General features: G+C 49.6%; 1 protein-coding gene across 2 annotated transcripts in view; it reads left to right on the forward strand.

Moving 5' to 3' along the window:
- SSH3 (slingshot protein phosphatase 3) overlaps positions 1–7,205 on the forward strand; it is an 89,719-nt gene extending 82,514 nt beyond the window's left edge. Inside the window, exon 14 of one of the 2 annotated variants that reach the window (XM_089683716.1) lies at positions 5,036–7,205. In XM_089683716.1, coding sequence (XP_089539842.1) covers positions 5,036–5,254 — 219 coding nt within the window. In that variant the 3' untranslated portion in view covers positions 5,255–7,205. Of the gene's footprint in view, positions 1–4,999 lie in introns of both variants that reach the window. The other variant, XM_089683715.1, reaches the window with a different exon arrangement.
- Positions 7,206–18,346: the final 11,141 nt, after the last annotated feature.

Consider the following 18,346-nt stretch of genomic DNA (forward strand, 5'->3'; position numbering starts at 1 on the left):
CATCTGTTTGCCAGGGTTGTGACAGGCGAGGCCTTGTTCTGCGCGTAGAGAGAGGAGCAAGTGCGTCCAGGGAGGATGATAGATAGTTGTAGGGAAATGTGGCCAGGTCTGGGCAAGACAGGGGCACAATTTTGTCATAAAGGTATGCAGTAGCAGAGTGAAAAAGGTCAGGGCTGAGGTGGTGGAGGTTTCTGCGAGTAATTTTTTGCTGGTTGGAGGCATGGGAGGTAAGAGACAGGGAGAGTGTGAAGCTGATAAAAGTTGTGATCAAGGTTGAGGATGTTGCCGTTAAAGTGGGTGGTAGTTTGTGTCCATTGGGTTAAAAAGAGGTTAGGTTGAGAAGTGGCTGAGGTGTTAACAATGACTGGGATGTTGAAGTCACCGAGGATGATGGCAGGTACCTCAGAGGAGAGCATGTACGGTAGCCATGCCGAGAAGTCATTAAGAAAGTGTCAAACTAGGCCTGGGGGCCTGTAGAGAACTGTGATCTTTAGACAAACAGGAGAAAAGAGATGAATACAGTGCACTTCAAAAGAGCAAAGGGACAGAGAGGGAGGTGTAGGAAGAATCTGGAAAGTGCTTTGTGGGGAAAGAAGTAGTCCAGCTCTGCACCCTCTTCGTCATCTGGGTTCTGGGCAAATGCGTCCAGAGGAGGCCACTATGAGAGAGTGCAGCGGAGAAGTATGCTTCCTGGAGCCAAGTTTCGATAATAGCAAGTAGGTTGTGGGAGTGGGAGAGGAAGAAATCATTGATAGTAGAAAGTTTAATAGAGACTGAGTGGGCATTCCAGACGGCACATAAGAGGGAAGGGCCAGCGTGTGGAAGCAGGGGAATTGAGATAAGAGAGTGAGGGTTGCGGCTGATGCCAGAGAAGGGTGACTGCTGCTTCTGTGGGTTGGAGTTTGATGGTGGAGGGCCAGGGTTTGGGGCGATGTCTCCAGCAGTTAGTAGTTGTAGGAGGGTGAGGGAGGTGAGGTGGGTACGGGCAAATGCCACAGTGACTTTGGAGAGGTGACCTTTTGTGGGCTAAGAGCAGTAGATAAGTACAATTATATTGGAAATACAGAAGTGAGGGTGATATGTACAGGTTGTGCGGTGGGGAAGAGAGGTAAAGAAGAGAGAGTTTGAGGAGAGAGGGCATTCTAAAAAAAAAAAGAAAGCTAGTAAGAGCATGTTGGCGAGTGAGGAGAAATAAAGGAAGGTTGAGAGAAAAAGATGGTAGAGGAAAGAGCACTTGCAGACTATTTGGGGTGGAGCACTAATGTTTGTACTGGCCTTAGTTAAGGTGCCATGTTCTAAGAGCCATACACTTAGCACCAGCATGGTACGTTGCGCAGGGAATGCCAGCCTGTTCCCTCGCCAGCCTTCCCAAGGACTGTACTGAGTTTATACTTGGATGGACTGGGGGAGGTTTGACAATTGTTCAATTAATAAATGACGCATGGTGGAGGTGTTCTGCCCTTAACAAATTGCAAGCAGGATGGACACAAGATGAGGCAAGGTGTTTTATCTCAGCTAAGGCACTATGAGACCAAGTTAACTTACTATAGACAAGTACAGACAGCAGTTACAATAAATCTAACAAAGCAGATAATTTCAGTCATGCAAAATAGCATAGCATTTGAGAGAGGAGTGGAGTCAGCGGTTACTAAGGGCCACAGCAGGATTTGCCTTGAATGTGTTCTTTAGACACTGGGCTTCACTTTTTAGAATGTTCCTGACCTTAGCGCACTGGTTGTTTTGGCCCTAGAGCACTTTCTGGATCCAGAGCCGTGACACAGTCTCTGATCTTACTCATTGAATCTGCAGTCAGGCTGAAGAACCAAGTGCTACCTTGTGCTTTTCACCATTGGACATCATTTCAACTTTCTTGGCTCCACTTCTTCCACCATATTAAGAATTAAGGCTGAGGGGTTGAGCACGGATGCTGTCTGCTGGGTGGCCATGTGCACATTGCATTCTCTTTCCTTCCTTTCAGCCTAGAAGCACCATTCTGCTGCTGTTCTTACTCCCTCAAAAATCCCAAGGGTCTGTGGTCTGTTTCCATTGCCTGATTACGGAGACCTGGTGAACTCCAGCTGTTTGGACATCCTTACCAGCATTATCTGCTTGGGTTTTTGTACTAGACGCTACAACTCTCACTGGGTCTAGTTGCATACTGTTGTGCAGAAGCACTATGTTTTCTCTAAGATGTACAGATGACTGTTCTGCTGTGATGGATGGCCCCAGTTTATACTCCCCTAGAGGTTCTGGGGATTTTCATCTGGTATCACCAGAAGGAACCGATGCCCCTAATTTGGAAACAGTGGTGCTCATTATGATTTGGTTTCCCCTCCTTGAAGGCTACTGCAGTTTCTTCAGGCTCCTTCCTGGCTATTTAAGTTTTTGGGGGGCATTTTTCCCATACAAGTTTCAAGCACACCCCAGCGTCTTCGACTGTAGAATTTATCTCCGACTCCCCTGAGCCATCAAGACACATTGAGCCTGCGACTCCTGTTAGTTACCATGTCTGATTCTAAATTGGTTACTACATAGTTTACTTTTTTATTGGTTGAACTAGATGTACTTGTCTTTTTTCAACCTATGTAACTATAGAAAACTAAGAGAACCTCAATACACATAATCCTATACCCATAGTTGATCCAGAGAAAGGCAAAAAAAAAATGGAGCATAGTCCAATTTGGTCCGGCAAGGAAAATAAAAATCCTTTCCAATCTCTCAGGAGGCAATCTGGATCAATAATTTCTGGTGTTATTACCTGTAGATGTTAGTAGCCAGTTATATTTTGTGCATTTAGCAATGTATTCAGCTCTTTGTTAAAACAATCTACTGAGCTGGCCAGAACTAGTTCCCTCCATACATAGAGAGAGCCTGTCACCTGCCCTCTATCACATGGGGGCTTTTCAACATCCTTTAATAGACCAAGCTGTCCATAATAGTGGCAGTTAGGTTGAGACAAAATATTTAACGCAGACAATGGTGCTTAGCTATGATTTATTTACGTAAAATCTTTATTCCAAAAGGAAAAAACACCACGCTTACGTTGCTCTTAGAAGCACTTTGTTCCGTCAGTGTTCTCCATTATCCAAAACTACTTTAACTTTTAGAATTTACAGTAATCCCAATGGATGTTGTTGGACTTGTCTGAGTAAGTTAACCCTACCCTAATTTTTTTTTTTTTTTTTTAGTTTACTGCAGACATTCCCATGTCAATCTTAATTTAAAATTTTCAGCCAGTGTACAAAATTGTAGAATATCATTCCTACCTATGCGTAAAAAAACCTGAAGCCGTCCAAAATGGATTAGAGATTTATTACTTTTAAGTTAATACAGTGGGGCAAAAAAGTATTTAGTCAGCCACCAATTGTGCAAGTTCTCTCACTTAAAAAGATGAGAGAGGCCTGTAATTGGCATCATAGGTAGACCTCAACTACGAGAGACAAAATGAGAAAAAAAATCCAGACAATCACATTGGCTGATTTGGAAAGAATTTATTTGCAAATTATGGTGGAAAATAAGTATTTGGTCAATATCAAAAGTTCATCTCAATACTTTGTTATATATCCTTTGTTGGCAATGACAGAGGTCAAACGTTTCCTGTAAGTCTTCACAAGGTTGGCACACACTGTTGCTGGTATGTTGGCCCATTCCTCCATGCAGATCTCCTCTAGAGCAGTGATGTTTTGGGGCTGTCGCTGGGCAACACGGACTTTCAACTCCCTCCAAAGGTTTTCTATGGGGTTGAGATCTGGAGACTGGCTAGGCCACTCCAGGACCTTGAAATGCTTCTTACGAAGCCACTCCTTTGTTTCCCGGGCGTTATGTTTGGGATCATTGTTGTGTTGGAAGACCCAGCCACTTTTCATCTTCAATGCCCTTGCTGATGGAAGGAGGTTTGCACTCAAAATCTCATGATACATGGACCCATTCATTTTGTCCTGTACATGGATCAGTCGTCCTGGTCCCTTTGTGGAGAAACATCCCTAAAGCATGATGTTGCCACCCCCATGCTTCACAGTAGGCATGGTGTTCTTTGGATGCAACTCAGCATTCTCTCTCCTCCAAACAGGATGAGTTGTGTTTCTACCAAACCGTTTTATTTTGGTTTCATCTGACCATATGACATTCTCCAAATCCTCTTCTGGATCATCCAAATGCTCTCTAGCAAACTTCAGACGGGCCCGGACATGTACTGGCTTAAGCAAGGGGACACGTCTGGCACTGCAGGATCTGAGTCCCTGGCGGCGTAGTGTGTTACTGATGGTAGCCTTTGTTACGTTGGTCCCAGCTCTCTGCAGGTCATTCACTAGGTCTCCCCGTGTGGTTCTGGGATTTTTGCTCACCGTTCTTGTGATCATTTTGACCCCACGGGGTGAGATCTTGCGTGGAGCCCCAGATCGAGGGAGATTATCAGTGGTCTTGTATGTTTTCAATTTTCTAATTATTGCTCCCACAGTTGATTTGTTCACACCAAGCTACTTGCCTATTGTAGATTCAGTCTTCCCAGCCTGGTGCAGGTCTACAATTTTGTTTCTGGTGTCCTTTGACAGCTCTTTGGTCTTCACCATAGTGGAGTTTGAAGTGTGACTGTTTGAACTTGTTATCAGTATAAAAGACACCTGTCCACAACCTCAAACAGGTGCCATTGATACAGGTAATGAGTGCAGGACAGAGGAGCCTCTTAAAGAAGAAGGTACAGGTCTGTGAGAGCCAGAAATCTTGCTTGTTTGTAGGTGACCAAATACTTATTTTCCACCATAATTTGCAAATAAATTCTTTCCAAATCAGCCAATGTGATTGGATTTTTTTTCTCATTTTGTTTCTCATAGTTGAGGTCTACCTATGATGCCAATTACAGGCCTCTCTCATCTTTTTAAGTGGGAGAACTTGCACAATTGGTGGCTGACTAAATACTTTTTTACCCCACTGTATATTCTGATGTCACACAATAGGTTCTTTATAGAGTTTTGAATTCTGCTTTTTAATGTTAATTTTTTAGGTGTTTGTTTCTCCATCTCTGTCTCCTCGCCCTCAGTCCTCATCAGCCCGTAGAAGATCAAGACGCAAAAAGAAGCTTCAGGCCCAGCAGTCAGTAGAGGAAACACGGGCAGGCCTATCATCAAAGTCAGAATCTGTGGCAGTGCTTGAAGACGCAGGACTTGTATCTAAGCGTTTGCAGGAGGTAGAGCAACAAGGCCGCAAATCTCGGATCATGCGACAGAGCAATATTGGAGAGATGCCAGAGGAATCGTAGACTTTCAAGGCTTCCACATGCATTTGGGCCAGGGAATGCAGGCAGTATTTAACCTGGGGGAGCATATTTTTATATTTTTGTAAAAAAAAAATATTTTTCCATTGCCATTACCACATAAAGTAGAAAGAGGAAGCTTTGAAAGAAAAGACTCAGGGATGGTATTCTTATTTTATATCTGGTTCTTGTTAAAATGTTTTTCTGTCATAATATTCATTTTAATAAATAAAATGGAGTCAGTTGAGTCTTTTAAAGACCAAATATCTTCAAAAGCATAGCTGGCATGGCATCAAAGGCAAAAATATACTACTTGTATGGTGGCAAATTTTACAGTCTTACACGCACATCATACCCATGGTGATATTTACACTACTTTTCATATATGAAGAGTAGAAGCTACCTGCAGTGAACTGATTCCAATTTTCAGTCTCCCATATTGCAATAGGACAAGAAGAGTTGGAACTGGGTTGGTTACTGATATAATTTGTATCTCTATCCATTCAGTCTTGACATTTATACAGCCCTGTCTGGCCATGCAGGAGAGCCTGCTGAAGTTCAGGCACATTTATAGGAGAAGCACCAGTCTGATCTTATCACACTGTTCTCCCCTCCTACAGCAAGAGACTAGTATCAAGTCAAATTCAGGTACTTATCGTGTTTGAAAAAAATGCATTTAAAGTGATATTAAAGGTTCCAAAACAGCCCCAATTCTCTTCTTCTTGGGTCTTCCCCTGTGCTCCTGGCTCCTCCCCCTTGACCTGTGCCTTCAAAAGTAAGCTGCTTGGTATAGGTGCACTGATGCCCACTTGCTCCTGAGTGTCCATAAGACACAAAGAGCTGCAGCGTGGCCCCGTCCGCGCTCTCCACATTGGTTGTGATTGATAGCAGTGGGAACCAATGACTTCACTGCTATGTCTTAGCCAACAAGAAGAGACAGCCAAGGTTCCCGGGCTCAGGTGAGTATGGGGGGGGGGGGGCGGCCTTCAGCCTTTACAACCACCTTAATGATAGCAAGCCCTATGTTGGTGGCAACGAAGGTGTTTGTCAGCAGCAGAAAGGACCTATAGACAGGCTCCTGGCTGTTATGGCAGCTTGGAAGGTTTTCACTCCACCGCCAAATGCTGGCTTTCTAGTGGAAACGATTGGGTCTGCTTTACAGCTGCAGCAAAAATTAAAACCCACCACTGTGTTTGAAGGGCAGTACCACTGCTGTATGTGACCCATTTAGATGACTGGGGCAACTGCGCTGCAGCTTCATGCAATGCAGGCAGTTGGAGCACAGTGGTGAGATATATCACCCCCCACCCAGCTGCCTTTCAACTGCCCTATAAAAAGTGATCACTGGAGACTGGTAAGCTGCAATGCAGTTGCCTGCAGTAGGAGACAGGCACAGACTGAAGAAGTAGTTCATTCCTGCTCTCTCTTATTTACAATTCCTTTGGTGTGCAGAGGCTGATGGGAATTCCAGATATAAAAGATTTCAGATATATACATTGTTGTTCTTCAGGGAATTGTTTTATGGCCAAAAATAACAAAGCTTTGAGTCCTTTTATATTTTTTTAGGAATAAACTATTAGGCTTAAGCAATAAGATCGTCAAGCACAAATGATTACACATGAAGCACAAAAAGCCCATAGCAACCAGTAAGAATTCCTCTTTGAGGCTCCTGTGGGTTAAGGTAGGATGGGTTGCTATGCACTGCGCTTTACGTGTTGCACTGCCTTGCTAAACAAGCCTGTTACAACTCGCACAGAATACAGATCAGTTTAGGATATTGTGTAATATTGTTTGTCTTGAACCTTTTGTCATACGGTTATTGTTGGAGACATTTTTACACACAACTTGTATATTGCATTTTAGGTGTATTTTTCAATTGTGCTGCTAGAGATAATGTTATATTGTGCAAATGCTAACGTTTTCTTTGTGGACTGCAAATATATTAATGTTATCTCAATCATTAATGTGCCTTCTCTAAAACAGAGAATTGTTGTGCTACGACTGAATTATTTAATGAAAACAATTACAAAACATATACTTTTTTTAAAAACTTACTACTTTTTTTTGTCATTTTCAAGGGTGATATTTTAGCCCTACCTGCCATAACATTAAAGTGACCCTGTAAAAAAAAAAAAAAAAGTAAACACCTTTTCCTGCTACTCACACCTCCAGCTGAAGTCTGCTGGCAAACTGACTTTTGCGGGAGTGTCTATCTACTTTGGTCTTTCATATTGGTCACTGGTTAGTACTGTTGATCACATCACTACTGTGTTCTATATTGACATGGAGGTCAGTTGAAAGAACCAGTGGTCTGGGGGGGGGATCAAGGCAATCGCATCTGGAAATATATCAGATGGCCAGAAGACTTTGGTGGAGGATTACTCTTGAATGTGCATGGGTTCTGTTGCAAAGGACAGTAAGGTAAAAATATTCCTTTTTTTTTTTTAATGCTGATATACATAGATTGCTGTAACGGTCCACTTTAATCACTGACCTGTAGTGCTGATTCTTACTCCAACAAGATTGGGACTATTTTTCAACAAGGTTTAATTTTATTCCCACTGACACCAACGACAGCAAAGCTTTTCCTCCCACTGACACTTATTAGTTTACCTCAATGATGGAGGACAAAGTCAATAGTAGAGAAGAACCTGGGTATTCAGTTTGGCATTGCATACTACTAAATCTATGATCTACTGGGAGTCTATACGTCTTTTAATACAAGGAAATATTTTGCTAGCTTTACAAACTGCAGAGAGAGACATAATTTTTCCCCTGTCCAAATCATTGGTAATATCTCATCTGGAATATGCAGTTCAGTTTTAGACAATGGCTCACAAAAAGGATATCTGAGAACTGGAGAAAGTTACAGAGAAGGGCAACCAAACTGTTGAGGCATGGAGGAGATCAGCTATGAGGAAAGATTAGCTGAACTGTCAGCTCTGTTGAGAAGAGGCAATTAAGGGGTATATCCTCACCATGTATAAATTCATAAGTGGTCCACATAATGAATTCAGTGTAGAATTATTCACTTTAAGGTGATCACAAAGGACAAGGGGGCACTCTTTACAGCTGGAGGAAAAGAGATTTACCTTCACAGAAAGGCTTCTTCACAGTAGGTTGGAGCTGTGACAAAGTGGAATAGGCTCGCTTAAGAACTAGTTCTGGCCAATTCAGTAGGTTTTAAAGAGCTGGGTGCATTCCTTAATGCACAACTGGATATTAACATTTATTGATAGCATTGTAGATTATTGATCCAGGGAATATCCAACTGCCTCCTTTGGGGATCAGGAAATAATTTTTTTTTTTTCCCCTCACTGGAGCAAAGTGGACCATGCTTCATAGGGGGTTTTTTGCTTTCCTTTTGATCAACTGTGGGTATTGCCTGCCACTTTATTAAGTACACCTGTTCAATTGCTTAGTAACACAAATGGCTAAGCAGCTAATCACATGGCAGCAACTCAGTTGCATTTAGGCCTGTAGACATGGTAAAGATGACTTGCTGAAGTTCAAACCGAGCATCAGAAGGGGGAAGAAAGGGAGATTTAAGTGACTTTGAATGTGGCATGGTTGTTAGTTCTAGATGGACTTGGCTGAGTATTTCAAAAACTGCTGATCTACTAAGCTTTTCACACACAACCATCTCTGGGGTTTACAGAGAATGGTCCAAAAAGAGAAAATATCCAGTGAGCGGAAGTTGTGTGGATGAAAATAGTCTGCCCATTCTCTTTTGACCTCAACAAGGCAGTTACTGTGCTATTCAGGGTAGGGTCAGAATATGGAAGTTTTTCAATTATTTTTGCTATTGGTTGAACTAGGTGGACTTTTTTCAGCCTTCATGTAACTAGGACACCAGCGATATGGGGCTCATTTTCTTCACACTGACACCAAACAAAAAGGCTAATTTTAATCTGCCAGGTACGAATGAAAATGGCTTTTTTTTTTAAAAATCCCATGGACAATGATGATGGAGCTTATTGTTCTACCATTGACACCAACACTATTATGACAGACTGACCCTGAAATGACGATGGCACAAGTGCTATGGGTAGAAAGTGTCAGGGAAGAAGGGGGGGAGCAATTAACTTTTAACATTAATTTTCCAGCTAACCACCAGGAGCTCTGGGGAAGGGGAAGGTCTGTGAGGTCTGAGGAAGAGAGAGAGGAGGTTAAAGGGGATCTGGAAAGATGATATGAGGTCTATAGAGCTCTGAGGAAGAAAGAAGAGGTCTGGGTGGGGTCTGAGAAGAAAAGAAAGGTCAGGGAAATAGTAGAGGGGAGGTCTGGGGCATTTGAGGAGAGAGAAGGATTTGGGGGTCTAAAAAGGAGGGAGGAAGGCTGGGAGGGGGGGGGGGGCATTCTGAGCAAAAAAGAGGAGGCTAAAGAGGTCTGAAAAATGGAAGGTGTGGGGGTTTGAAGGGGAGAGACAGGCTGTGTGTGTTTGGGGATCTGAAGATAAGAGATGATGCCTGGGAGGTCTGAGGAGAAGCGAGAAGACTAGGTCTAAAAAGGAGAGGTGATCTGGGGGGGGGGGGGGTCTGAGGTAAAGAGAGGAGGCTAATGGAGTCAAAGAAGGTCTGGAGGAGGTCTGGGAGGATTTGAAATGGAGTGAAATCTGGAGGTTCTGAGGAGGAAAAAGGTCTGGGGAAGGGTCTGAGGAGGAGATGGGATGTCTGGGGAATCTGACAAAGATAGAGGAGGTCTGGGGGGGTTTGACTATCCAGGCCTTTTTGCTATTCAGAGCAAGAGGAGGGGGGAATAGGGGGGTGTCTGAGGAGAGAGGCAATCTGGGGAAAGTCTGAGGAGGATAGAGAGGGCTAAGGGGATCTGAGGAGGTGAGAGGTGGTCTGGGGAGGAGATGGGAGGTCTCAGGAGAATGGAGGTCTGGGGGCTCAGAGGAGAAGACGGTAGGTTGGGGAGTCTGAGGAGGAGAGGGGAGGTTTCTGTGGTCTGAGGAGTAAATTGGTGGTCTGGAGAGGGGTATGGGAAGTCTGAGGAGGAGATGGGGGGTCTTAGGAGGAGAGGGGGGTCTGGAGGTGGTTCAAGGAGTAGAAGGGGGTCTGAGGAGAAGGAGGTCTGAGGAGGAGTGGTGGGTCTGGGGAAGGTCTGGAGGAGAGGGGGTCTGAGGTAAAGATGGGGGTTTGAGTAGAGTCTGATGAAGAGAAGGGGGGGGTGTCTGTGGAAGAGAGGGGATCTGGGGGTTCTGAGGATTGGTGGGTCTGAGGAGAAGGGGCTCTGGTGGGGGTCTGGAGAAGGGGTTCTGAAGCGGGGGGGGGGGTGTCTGAGGGGATTAAGGGAGAAGGAGGTCTGGAGGGGACTGAGAAGAGAGGGTTCTAAGAGCATCTGAGGCAGAGAGGGGGTCTGAGGGGATTTGAGGAAGCAATGGAATCTAGAGGGGTGTCTGAGGAGGAGATTGGGGTCTGGGAGGGTCTGAGGAGGAGAGAGGGGTCTGGGGGGTCTGAACAGGAGAGAGGGTATGGGGGGGGGGGATTTGAGGAGAAGAGGGTTCTGGGGAGTAGAGGAAGCTCTGGGGGATTTGAGGAGATGGGAGCTGTGGGGGTGTGCGGAAGAAAGGGGGGTCTGGGGTAACTTGAGGAAGTGGGGTGCAGGGTTTGTTTGAGGAGTTGAGGGGGTCTAAGGAGGAGAGAAGGGTCTTGGGGGATCTGAGGAATGGGGGGGGGGATATCCTAGGAGTAGATGGGGGTCTGGGAGGGACTGAAGAGGAGATGGGGGGCTGAAGAGGATAGCGGATTCTGAGGAGGAGAGGTGGGTCTGAGAAGTTTAGGGTATGGGGAATCTGAGGAGGAAAGGGGTCTGAGGAGGAGAGGGGGGTCTAAGGAAAAGTGGAGGGGCTAGGGTGAAGAGGAGAGGGGGGACTGAAGAGGAGTGCTAGGTTTGGGGGGGTCTGAGGAGTGGAGGCTCTGGGGGGAGGCCTGAGGAGGAGAGTGGGGACTGGAGGTGGTTTGAGGAAGAGAGGGGGTCTGAGAAAGAGAGGGGAGTCTGAGGGATCTGAGATGGAGAGAGGGGTCTGGGAAGTCTGAAGAGGTAAGAAGGGGTCTAAGGAGGTGAGGGGATGTTTGTGGTGGTCTAAGGAGAAGAGAGAAGAATTGGGGGATCTGAGGAGGAATGGAGGGACGGTGGTATCCCAGGAGGAGATGGGGGTCTGGGGTGTATTCTAGAAGGAGATGGGGGTCTGGGAGGGTCTGAGGAGAGGATCTTATGAGTAGTGGGAGGTTTGAGGAGGAAAGGAGGGTCTGAAGAGGAGAGGGAGTTATGGGGGATCTGAGGAGAAGACGGGAGGTCGGGGGGGGTATGTGGAGGAAAGAGGGGTCTAAGGTAACTTGGAGGAAGTTGGGATCTTGATGAGTCTGAGGAGTTGCGGGTGGTCTGAGGAGGAGAGGGGGGACTGGAGGGGGTATCCAAGGAGGAGATGGGGGTCTGGGAGGGTCTGAGGAGATTGGGGTCTGAAAAGGAAAATTGGGTTCTGAGGGGGTGAGGGGGTCTGAGGAGGAGTGGAGGGTCTGAGGAGGAGAGGGGGATCAGAGGAGCGGGAGGTCTGGGGGAAGGTGGGGGACTGGAAAAGTTCTGAGGAGGAAAGGAGGGTCAGAGGAGGAGAAAGGAGGTCGGAGGTAACTTGAGGAAGGAGTTTGGGGGGTCCGAGGAGGAAAGAGGGGTCTGGGGTAACTTGAAGAAGTGGGGTCAGGATGGGTCTGAGGAGGAGAGAAGGGTCTGCAGGGCTCTGAGGAAGAGTCGGGGGTCTGAGGAGGAGAAGGGCTTTGAGAAGAGGGGGAGGGTCTGGGGTGATTTGAAGAGGAAAGGGGGTCAGGAAGGGTCTCAAGATTACGCGGTCAGAGGAGGAGAGAACAGTCTGGGAGACTTGTGAGGAGAAGATAGGAGGTCTGGGGTGTCTAAGGTGGGGAAGGGAGGTATTGGGGATCTGAGGAGGGGAGGTGGGTCAGAGAAGGAGTGGGAGTTATGGGGGATCTGAGGAGGAGACAGGAGGTCGGAGGGGTATGCGGAGGTGAAGGAAGGTCTGGGGGGTTTGAGGAGGAAAGAGGGGTCTGGGGTAACGTGAGGAGGAAGATGGGTCTGAGGAGTTGAGCGGGGTCTGAAGAGGAGATAAGGGTCTGGGGGGGTATCTGAGGAGGAGATGGGGGTCTGGGAGGGTCTGAGGAGGAGATTGGAGTCTGAAGGGGATAGGGGGTTCTGAGGGGGTGAGGGGGTCTGAGGAGGAGAGGGGGGTCTGGAGGGTCTGAAAAGGAGAGGGGGTCAGAGGAGGAGTGGGAGGTCTGGGGTAGGGGCGGGACTGGAAAAGGTCTGAGAAAGAGAGGAGGGTCTGAGGAGGAGAGGAGGAATCTTTGAGGAGGAAAGAAGGGTCTGAGGAGCAGAGTGAGGTCTGGGGGGTCTGAGGAGGAGAAGGGAGGTCGGAGGTAACTTGAGGAATAAGTGGGGGTTAGGATGGGTCTTAGGAGGCGAGAAGGGTCTGTGGGGCTCTGAGGAAGAGTGTGGGAGGTCTGAGGAGGAGAGGGGCTCTGAGAAGAGGGTGGTCTGGGGTGATTTGAAGAGGAAAGGGGGTCTGGGTGGGTGTGAGAAGGACCCCTCTCCTTCTGAGGGTCTGAGGAGAAAAGGGAGGTTTGGGAGGTCTGAGAAAGGGAGAGGGCTCTAAAGAGGTCTGAGGTGAAGGTGGTCTGAAGAAGAGAGGGAGGTCTGAGGAGAAGGTGGTCTGAAGAAGAGAGGAACATCGGGGTGCTTTTAAAAGAAGAAAGGTTTTGAGGCTGAGAGGAAGGTCTGAGGAAGAATGGGGGGGGGAATAGGAGTGGGTCTGAGGGGGGAAAGGGTGGTTTGGGCGTCAGAGGAGGAGAGGGGGTCTGACTAGAAGAGGGGGGGGTTTACCGAGGAAAGGGAGGTCTGAGGAGATGGATGGGGGTCTGGGAGGGGGGTTTGAGGAAGGCTGGGGGTCCTTGAGGGGTCTAAGAAGGAGAGGGGTCTGGGAAGTCTGAAGAGGTGAGGAGGGATCTAAGGAAGAGATGGGAGGTTTGGGGTGGTCTGAGAAAGAGAGGGAAGGTTTGGGGGGGGTTTGAGGTGGAGAGGGGAGGTCTGGGGAGGAGAAGGGAGGTCTGGGGGAGGGGTGGTCTGAGGAAAAGAGGGGTGGCCTGAGGTGGTTTGGAAAGAAGGCAATTGAGGCTGGGGGGGGGGTTGGGGGAGGTCTGAGGAGGAAGGGTGGGTCTAGAGGATGTGTGAGGAGTAGTGGGAGGTCTTAAGAGAAGGGGGAAGTCTGAGGAGAAGATGGAGGTCTAAGGAGTAGCGAGGGGTCTGGGTGGGTGTGAGGAGGAGGGGGGGGGGTTTGAGGAGAGGGAGGTTTGGGAGGTCTGAGAAAAGGAGAGGGCTCTAAAGAGGTCTGAGGAGGAGAAGGTGGTCTGAAGAAGAGAGGAAGGTCTGGGGTGCTTTGAAATGTAGGAGGAGAACAGGAGTGGGTCTGAGGGGGAAAGGGTGGTTCGGGGGTTAGAGGAGGAGAGAGCGGTCTGACTAGAAGAGGGGGGTTTAACAAGGAGAGGGAGGTCTGAGGAGATTGGGATGTGGGGGGGGGGGGGTTTGAGGAAGATGGGGTCCTTGGGGGGGGGTTCTAAGAAAGAGAGGGGTCTGGGAAGTCTGAAAAGGTGAGGAGGGATCTAAGAAGGAGATGGGAGGTTTGGGGTGGTCTGAGAAAGAGGAAAGGTTTTTTTTGGGGGGGTCTGAGGTGGAGAGGGGAGGTCTAGGGGGTCTGGAGAGAAGGGAGGTCTGGGGGGTCTGAGGCAGAGGGGGTCTAAGGAGGAGAAGGGGATTTGTTTGGTCTGAAGTAGAGAGGAAGGTCTGAGGTGGTTTGGAAAGCAGAAAGGGATTGAGGCTGAGAGAGGGGTTTGAAGAGTTGAGGGGGAGTCTGAGGAGGAAAAAGTGTTTGGGGGGGGGGTCTGAGGAGGAGAGGGGTTGTCTAGGGGTTCTGAGAAGGGGGGGATCTGAAGAAGAAAGGAGAGGTTGGAAGAGGAGGGGGGGAAGGTTTGGGGTGGTCTGAGGAGGAGAGCAAAGGTTTAGAGTGACCTGAGGAAGAGAGGGGTGATTTGAGGAGGAGAGGGGGAATGTTTGGGGTGGAGTCTGAGGAGGTCTGGGGAAGGGTCTGAGGAGGAGACAGGAGGTCTAGGAGGAGTCTGAAGAGGAGAGGGGATGTTTGGGTGGATAAAGGTGGTCTGGAGAGTCTGAGGAAGAGAGAGGAGGGCTAAGGAGGTCTGGGGAGGAGATGAGTCAGGAGCAATGAGGTCTTGGAGGACTGTGGAGGAGAGGGAGCTCTGGTGGGGTTCTGTGGAAGAGAAGGAATATGAGAAGGGGAGAGAGTTCTAAGGGGGTGTGAGGAGAGTTGGGTCTGGGGGATTTGAGAAAGGGGGGGGGGGGGTCTGGAAGGGCCTGAGGAGGAGAGGGAGGAATAGGAGAAAAAGGTCTGGGGAGGATTCTGAGCAGGAGAGGGGTTCTGAACAGGAGCAGAGGGCCCGAGGAGGAGAAAAAGGAGGTCTGGATGGGGGGGGGGGATCAGAGCAGAAGAAGAAGAGAGGGGTCTGAGAAGGAGAGAGAAGTCTGAGGAGGAGAAAGGGGAGGTTTGGGGTATCTGAGGATACCGGGGGTAAGGAGGGGAAAGGGGAGGTCTGGGGGGGGATAAAAGGGAGGTGATCTGATGAAAAGGTGATCTGGGGGAATCTGCAGAATAGGGGGTCTGAAAAGGAGAGGGAAGTATGAGGAAAGGTTGGTTTGAGGAGGAGTGGGGGGTCTGAGATAAAGAGGTCGGGGAAGGCTTTGAAGAGGAGAGGGGGGTCTGGGAGAGTCTGAACAAGAGAAGGGGTCCTGGGAGGAGCTGAGAAAGGAAAAGAGTCTGGGGTGGGGGTCTGAGGAGGAGAAGGAAGGTTTTGGGTAGTCTGAGGAGGAGAGGAAAGGTAGGGGGGTCTGAGGAGGAGAGGGGAGGTCTAGGGGGTCTGGGAAGGAAGAAAAGTCTGAGGAGAAAAGGGAGGGTTTGAGAAGGAGAGGGTGGTCTGTGGAGAGAGGGATATAATTGGGTCTAAGGAGGAGAGGGGAATCTGAGGAGGATTGTGGGGTCTGGGTGAGTTTGAGGAGGAGAAAGGAGTCTGAAGAGAAGTTGTGGGTCTGGGGGCATCTTAGGAGAGAGGAGTCTGTGGGGGGTCTGAGGAGATCTGAGGGGGAGAGGGGTTATGTGGGGAGTATGAAGATGAGAAGAGAGTATAGGGGGGAAGATTGAGAAGGAGAGGGGCAGTGTAGGGGGTCAGTGGAGAGGAGGTTTGGAGGCGGCTCTGAGTAAGAGAAAGCGAAGGTCTGGATGTGGAGGTCAGAGGAGGAGAGAGATGTCTGATGAGGAGGTCGGGGGGTGGGGGTCTGAACATAAAATGGGCCTGGGGGGGTCCGGGAAGGTGGTCTAGGGGAATCTGAGGATCATAGAGGGGTCTGAGGAGGAGAAGGGGATTTGAGGAGGAAGGGGGGGGGTTTCTGAGAAGGAGAGGGGGGGGGGTCTGAAGATTAGAGGGGTCTGAAGAAGAGAGGAGAGGTCTGAAGAGCAGAAGGGAGGTTTGGGGTGGTCTGAGGAGGAGAGGGAAGGTTTGGGGTGGTCTGAAGAGAGGGAAGGTTTAGGGTGGTCTTAGGAGGAGAGGGAAGGTTGCGGGTGGTCTGAGGAGGAGAGGGAAGGTTGGGGATTCTGAGGAAGAAAAGGGAGGTCTTGGTTATCTGAGGAGGAGAGAGGTCTGAGTGGTCTTAGGAGGTGAGATGTTGCCTGGGGGGGGGGGGGGTGTTGAGGTGGAGAGAGGAGGCTTGGGTGTGGGGGGGGGTCTGAAAAGGAGAGGGGAGGTCTACAGGGGATCTGAAGTAAAGAGAAGAGGCTAAGGGAGTCAAAGGATGACACGGGAGGTCTGGGGGATCTGATTAGGAGAAGGAAGGTCAGGTGGGGGTCTGGGGAGGAAAGAAGTAGTCTGGGAGGGTCTGAGGTGGAGTGAGGAGGTCTGTATGGAGAGGAGAGTCTGGGGGGATTTGAGGAGGAGATGGGGGTCTTGGACGGTATGAGCAGGAGAAGAAAGTCTGAGAAGAGGGGTCCAAGGAGCAGATAGAGGTCGGGGTGGGGGGGTCTGAGGAGGAGTGGGAGGTCTGTGGGGGGGGTCTGAGGAGTTGAGGGGTGTCTGAGAAGGTCTGAGGAGGAAAAGGTGGTCAGAGGAGGGGAAGGGGGGGGTCAGAGGAGGGGGAAGGGAGGGTCAGAGAAGGAGAAAGGGGGTCAGAGGAGGAGAGGGGGGGTCAGAGGAGGAGCAGGCGGTCTGGGGGGGTCTGAGGAGGACAGTAGGGTTTGGGGGGTATGAGGAGAAAAGGGTCTGTGTGGGGGTTTGAGAAGGAGAGGGGGGTCTTGAGAGGAGTGGAGGGTCTGGGGGGTCTTAGATGGGGGGCCTGAGGAGGAGAAAGGGGCCTGTGGAGGGTCTGAGGAGATCTGAGGGGGAGAGGGGTGATGTGGGGGGGAGGGTCTAAAGAGGAGAAGGAAGTCTAGGGGAGAACACTGAGGAGAGGGATGGTGTAGGGGTCTGTGGAGAGGAAGTTTGGGGGAGGGTCTGAAGAGGAGAAAGAGGAGGTCTGGATGTGAGGATCAAAACAGAAGAAAGGGGTCTGAGGAAGAGAGAGACAAAAGGTGGTCTCAGGGGTCTGAGGAGGAGGAAAGAGGGGAGATCTGGAGTTCTGAAGATAAAATGGGGGACTGAGAAGGAGAGGGTGGATCTGAGGAGGAGAAGGGGGTCTGAGAAGGGGAGGGGGGATCTGAGGAGAAGGTGGTCTAGGGGAATCTGAGAAGGAGAGAGAAGACTGAGGAAGAGAGAAGGGAGGTCTGGTGGGTCTAAGGATAAAAGGGAGGTGATCTGAGGAGGAGGTGGTTGTCAGGAGGAGGGGGGAGTCCAAGGAGGATAGGGGGTCTGAGAAGGAGAAGTAGGTGAAGAAGGTATGGAGGAGTTTTAGATGGAGAGGGTGATCTGAGAAGAGAGGGCTTTGAAGAGGAGAGGATTGTCTAAGAAGGGGACGGGGTCTGAAAAGGAAATAGGGTCCTAGAGTGGTCTGAGAAAGGGGTCTGGGTGACGGGGTGAGGAGGACAGATGGGTGTGGGGGGTCTGAAGAAGAGATGAAGGGTCTAAAGAAGAGATGGGAGGTTTGGGGTGGTCTGACGAGGAGAGGTAAGGTTGAGGGGTCTGAGAAGGAGAGGAGAGGTTTAGGTGGTCTGGGAAGGAGTGTCTGAGGAGAGGGGAGGTCTTGGGAGGAGAGGAGGCCTGTGAAAGAGAAGGGTGATGTTGGGGGGGGGGGGGGGTCTGAGAAGGAGAGGGAAGATCTGAGTAGGAAAAGGGGTGTCGTGGGGTGGGGGAGTCTAAGGAAGATAGGGGGGCTTGAGGAGGAGAGGTGGGGGATGAGGGTGTTTGAGAAGGAGAGGGGGTCTGAGGAGGAGAGAGGATTCTGAGAAGGAGAGGGGGCTTTGTAAAGGGTCTGAGGAGCAAAAGGGTGTCTGGGGGGGGGGGCTGAGGGGTAGAGGGGGATCTGGCTGGAAGACATGTGGGTCGGGTGGGGGGAGTCTGAGGAGAGGGGGATCTAAGGAGAAAAGGAGGGGTCTGGGAAGGTCTAAGGAGGGAAGGGGGTCTGATTAGGAATGGTGGGTCTGGGGAAGTGTGAAAAGGAGAGGGACGTCTGAGGAGGAGACGGTGGTATGGGCGGTTTGAAGAGGAGAGGGGGCTCTGGTGGGGGTCTGAAGAAGAGAGGGGGTCTTGGGGGATTTGGGGAAGAGAGGGGAGTCTCAAGGGGTCTGAGGAGAAGTGGGGGGTCTGAGAAAGAGAGAGGGGTCTGAAAAGGAGAGAGGGGTCTGAACAAGTGTGGGGGTTCTGAAAAGGAGAAGGGCATCTGGGGGGTCTGAGGAGGAGTTTGGGAGCTGGGGTAGTCTAAGGAAGAGAGGGACCCTAAAGAGGAAAGGGGGTCGGGGGGGGGTATGAGAAGGAGAGAGAGGTCTTCGTGGATCTGAGGAGGAGTGGGGCATCCATGGAAGATCCGAGGAAGAGATGG

The sequence above is a fragment of the Staurois parvus genome, unplaced genomic scaffold, assembly GCF_062004578.1.
Source record: "Staurois parvus isolate SC_StPar_1 unplaced genomic scaffold, SC_StPar_1.0 ptg000320l, whole genome shotgun sequence".
Classification (NCBI taxonomy): Eukaryota; Metazoa; Chordata; class Amphibia; order Anura; family Ranidae; genus Staurois; species Staurois parvus.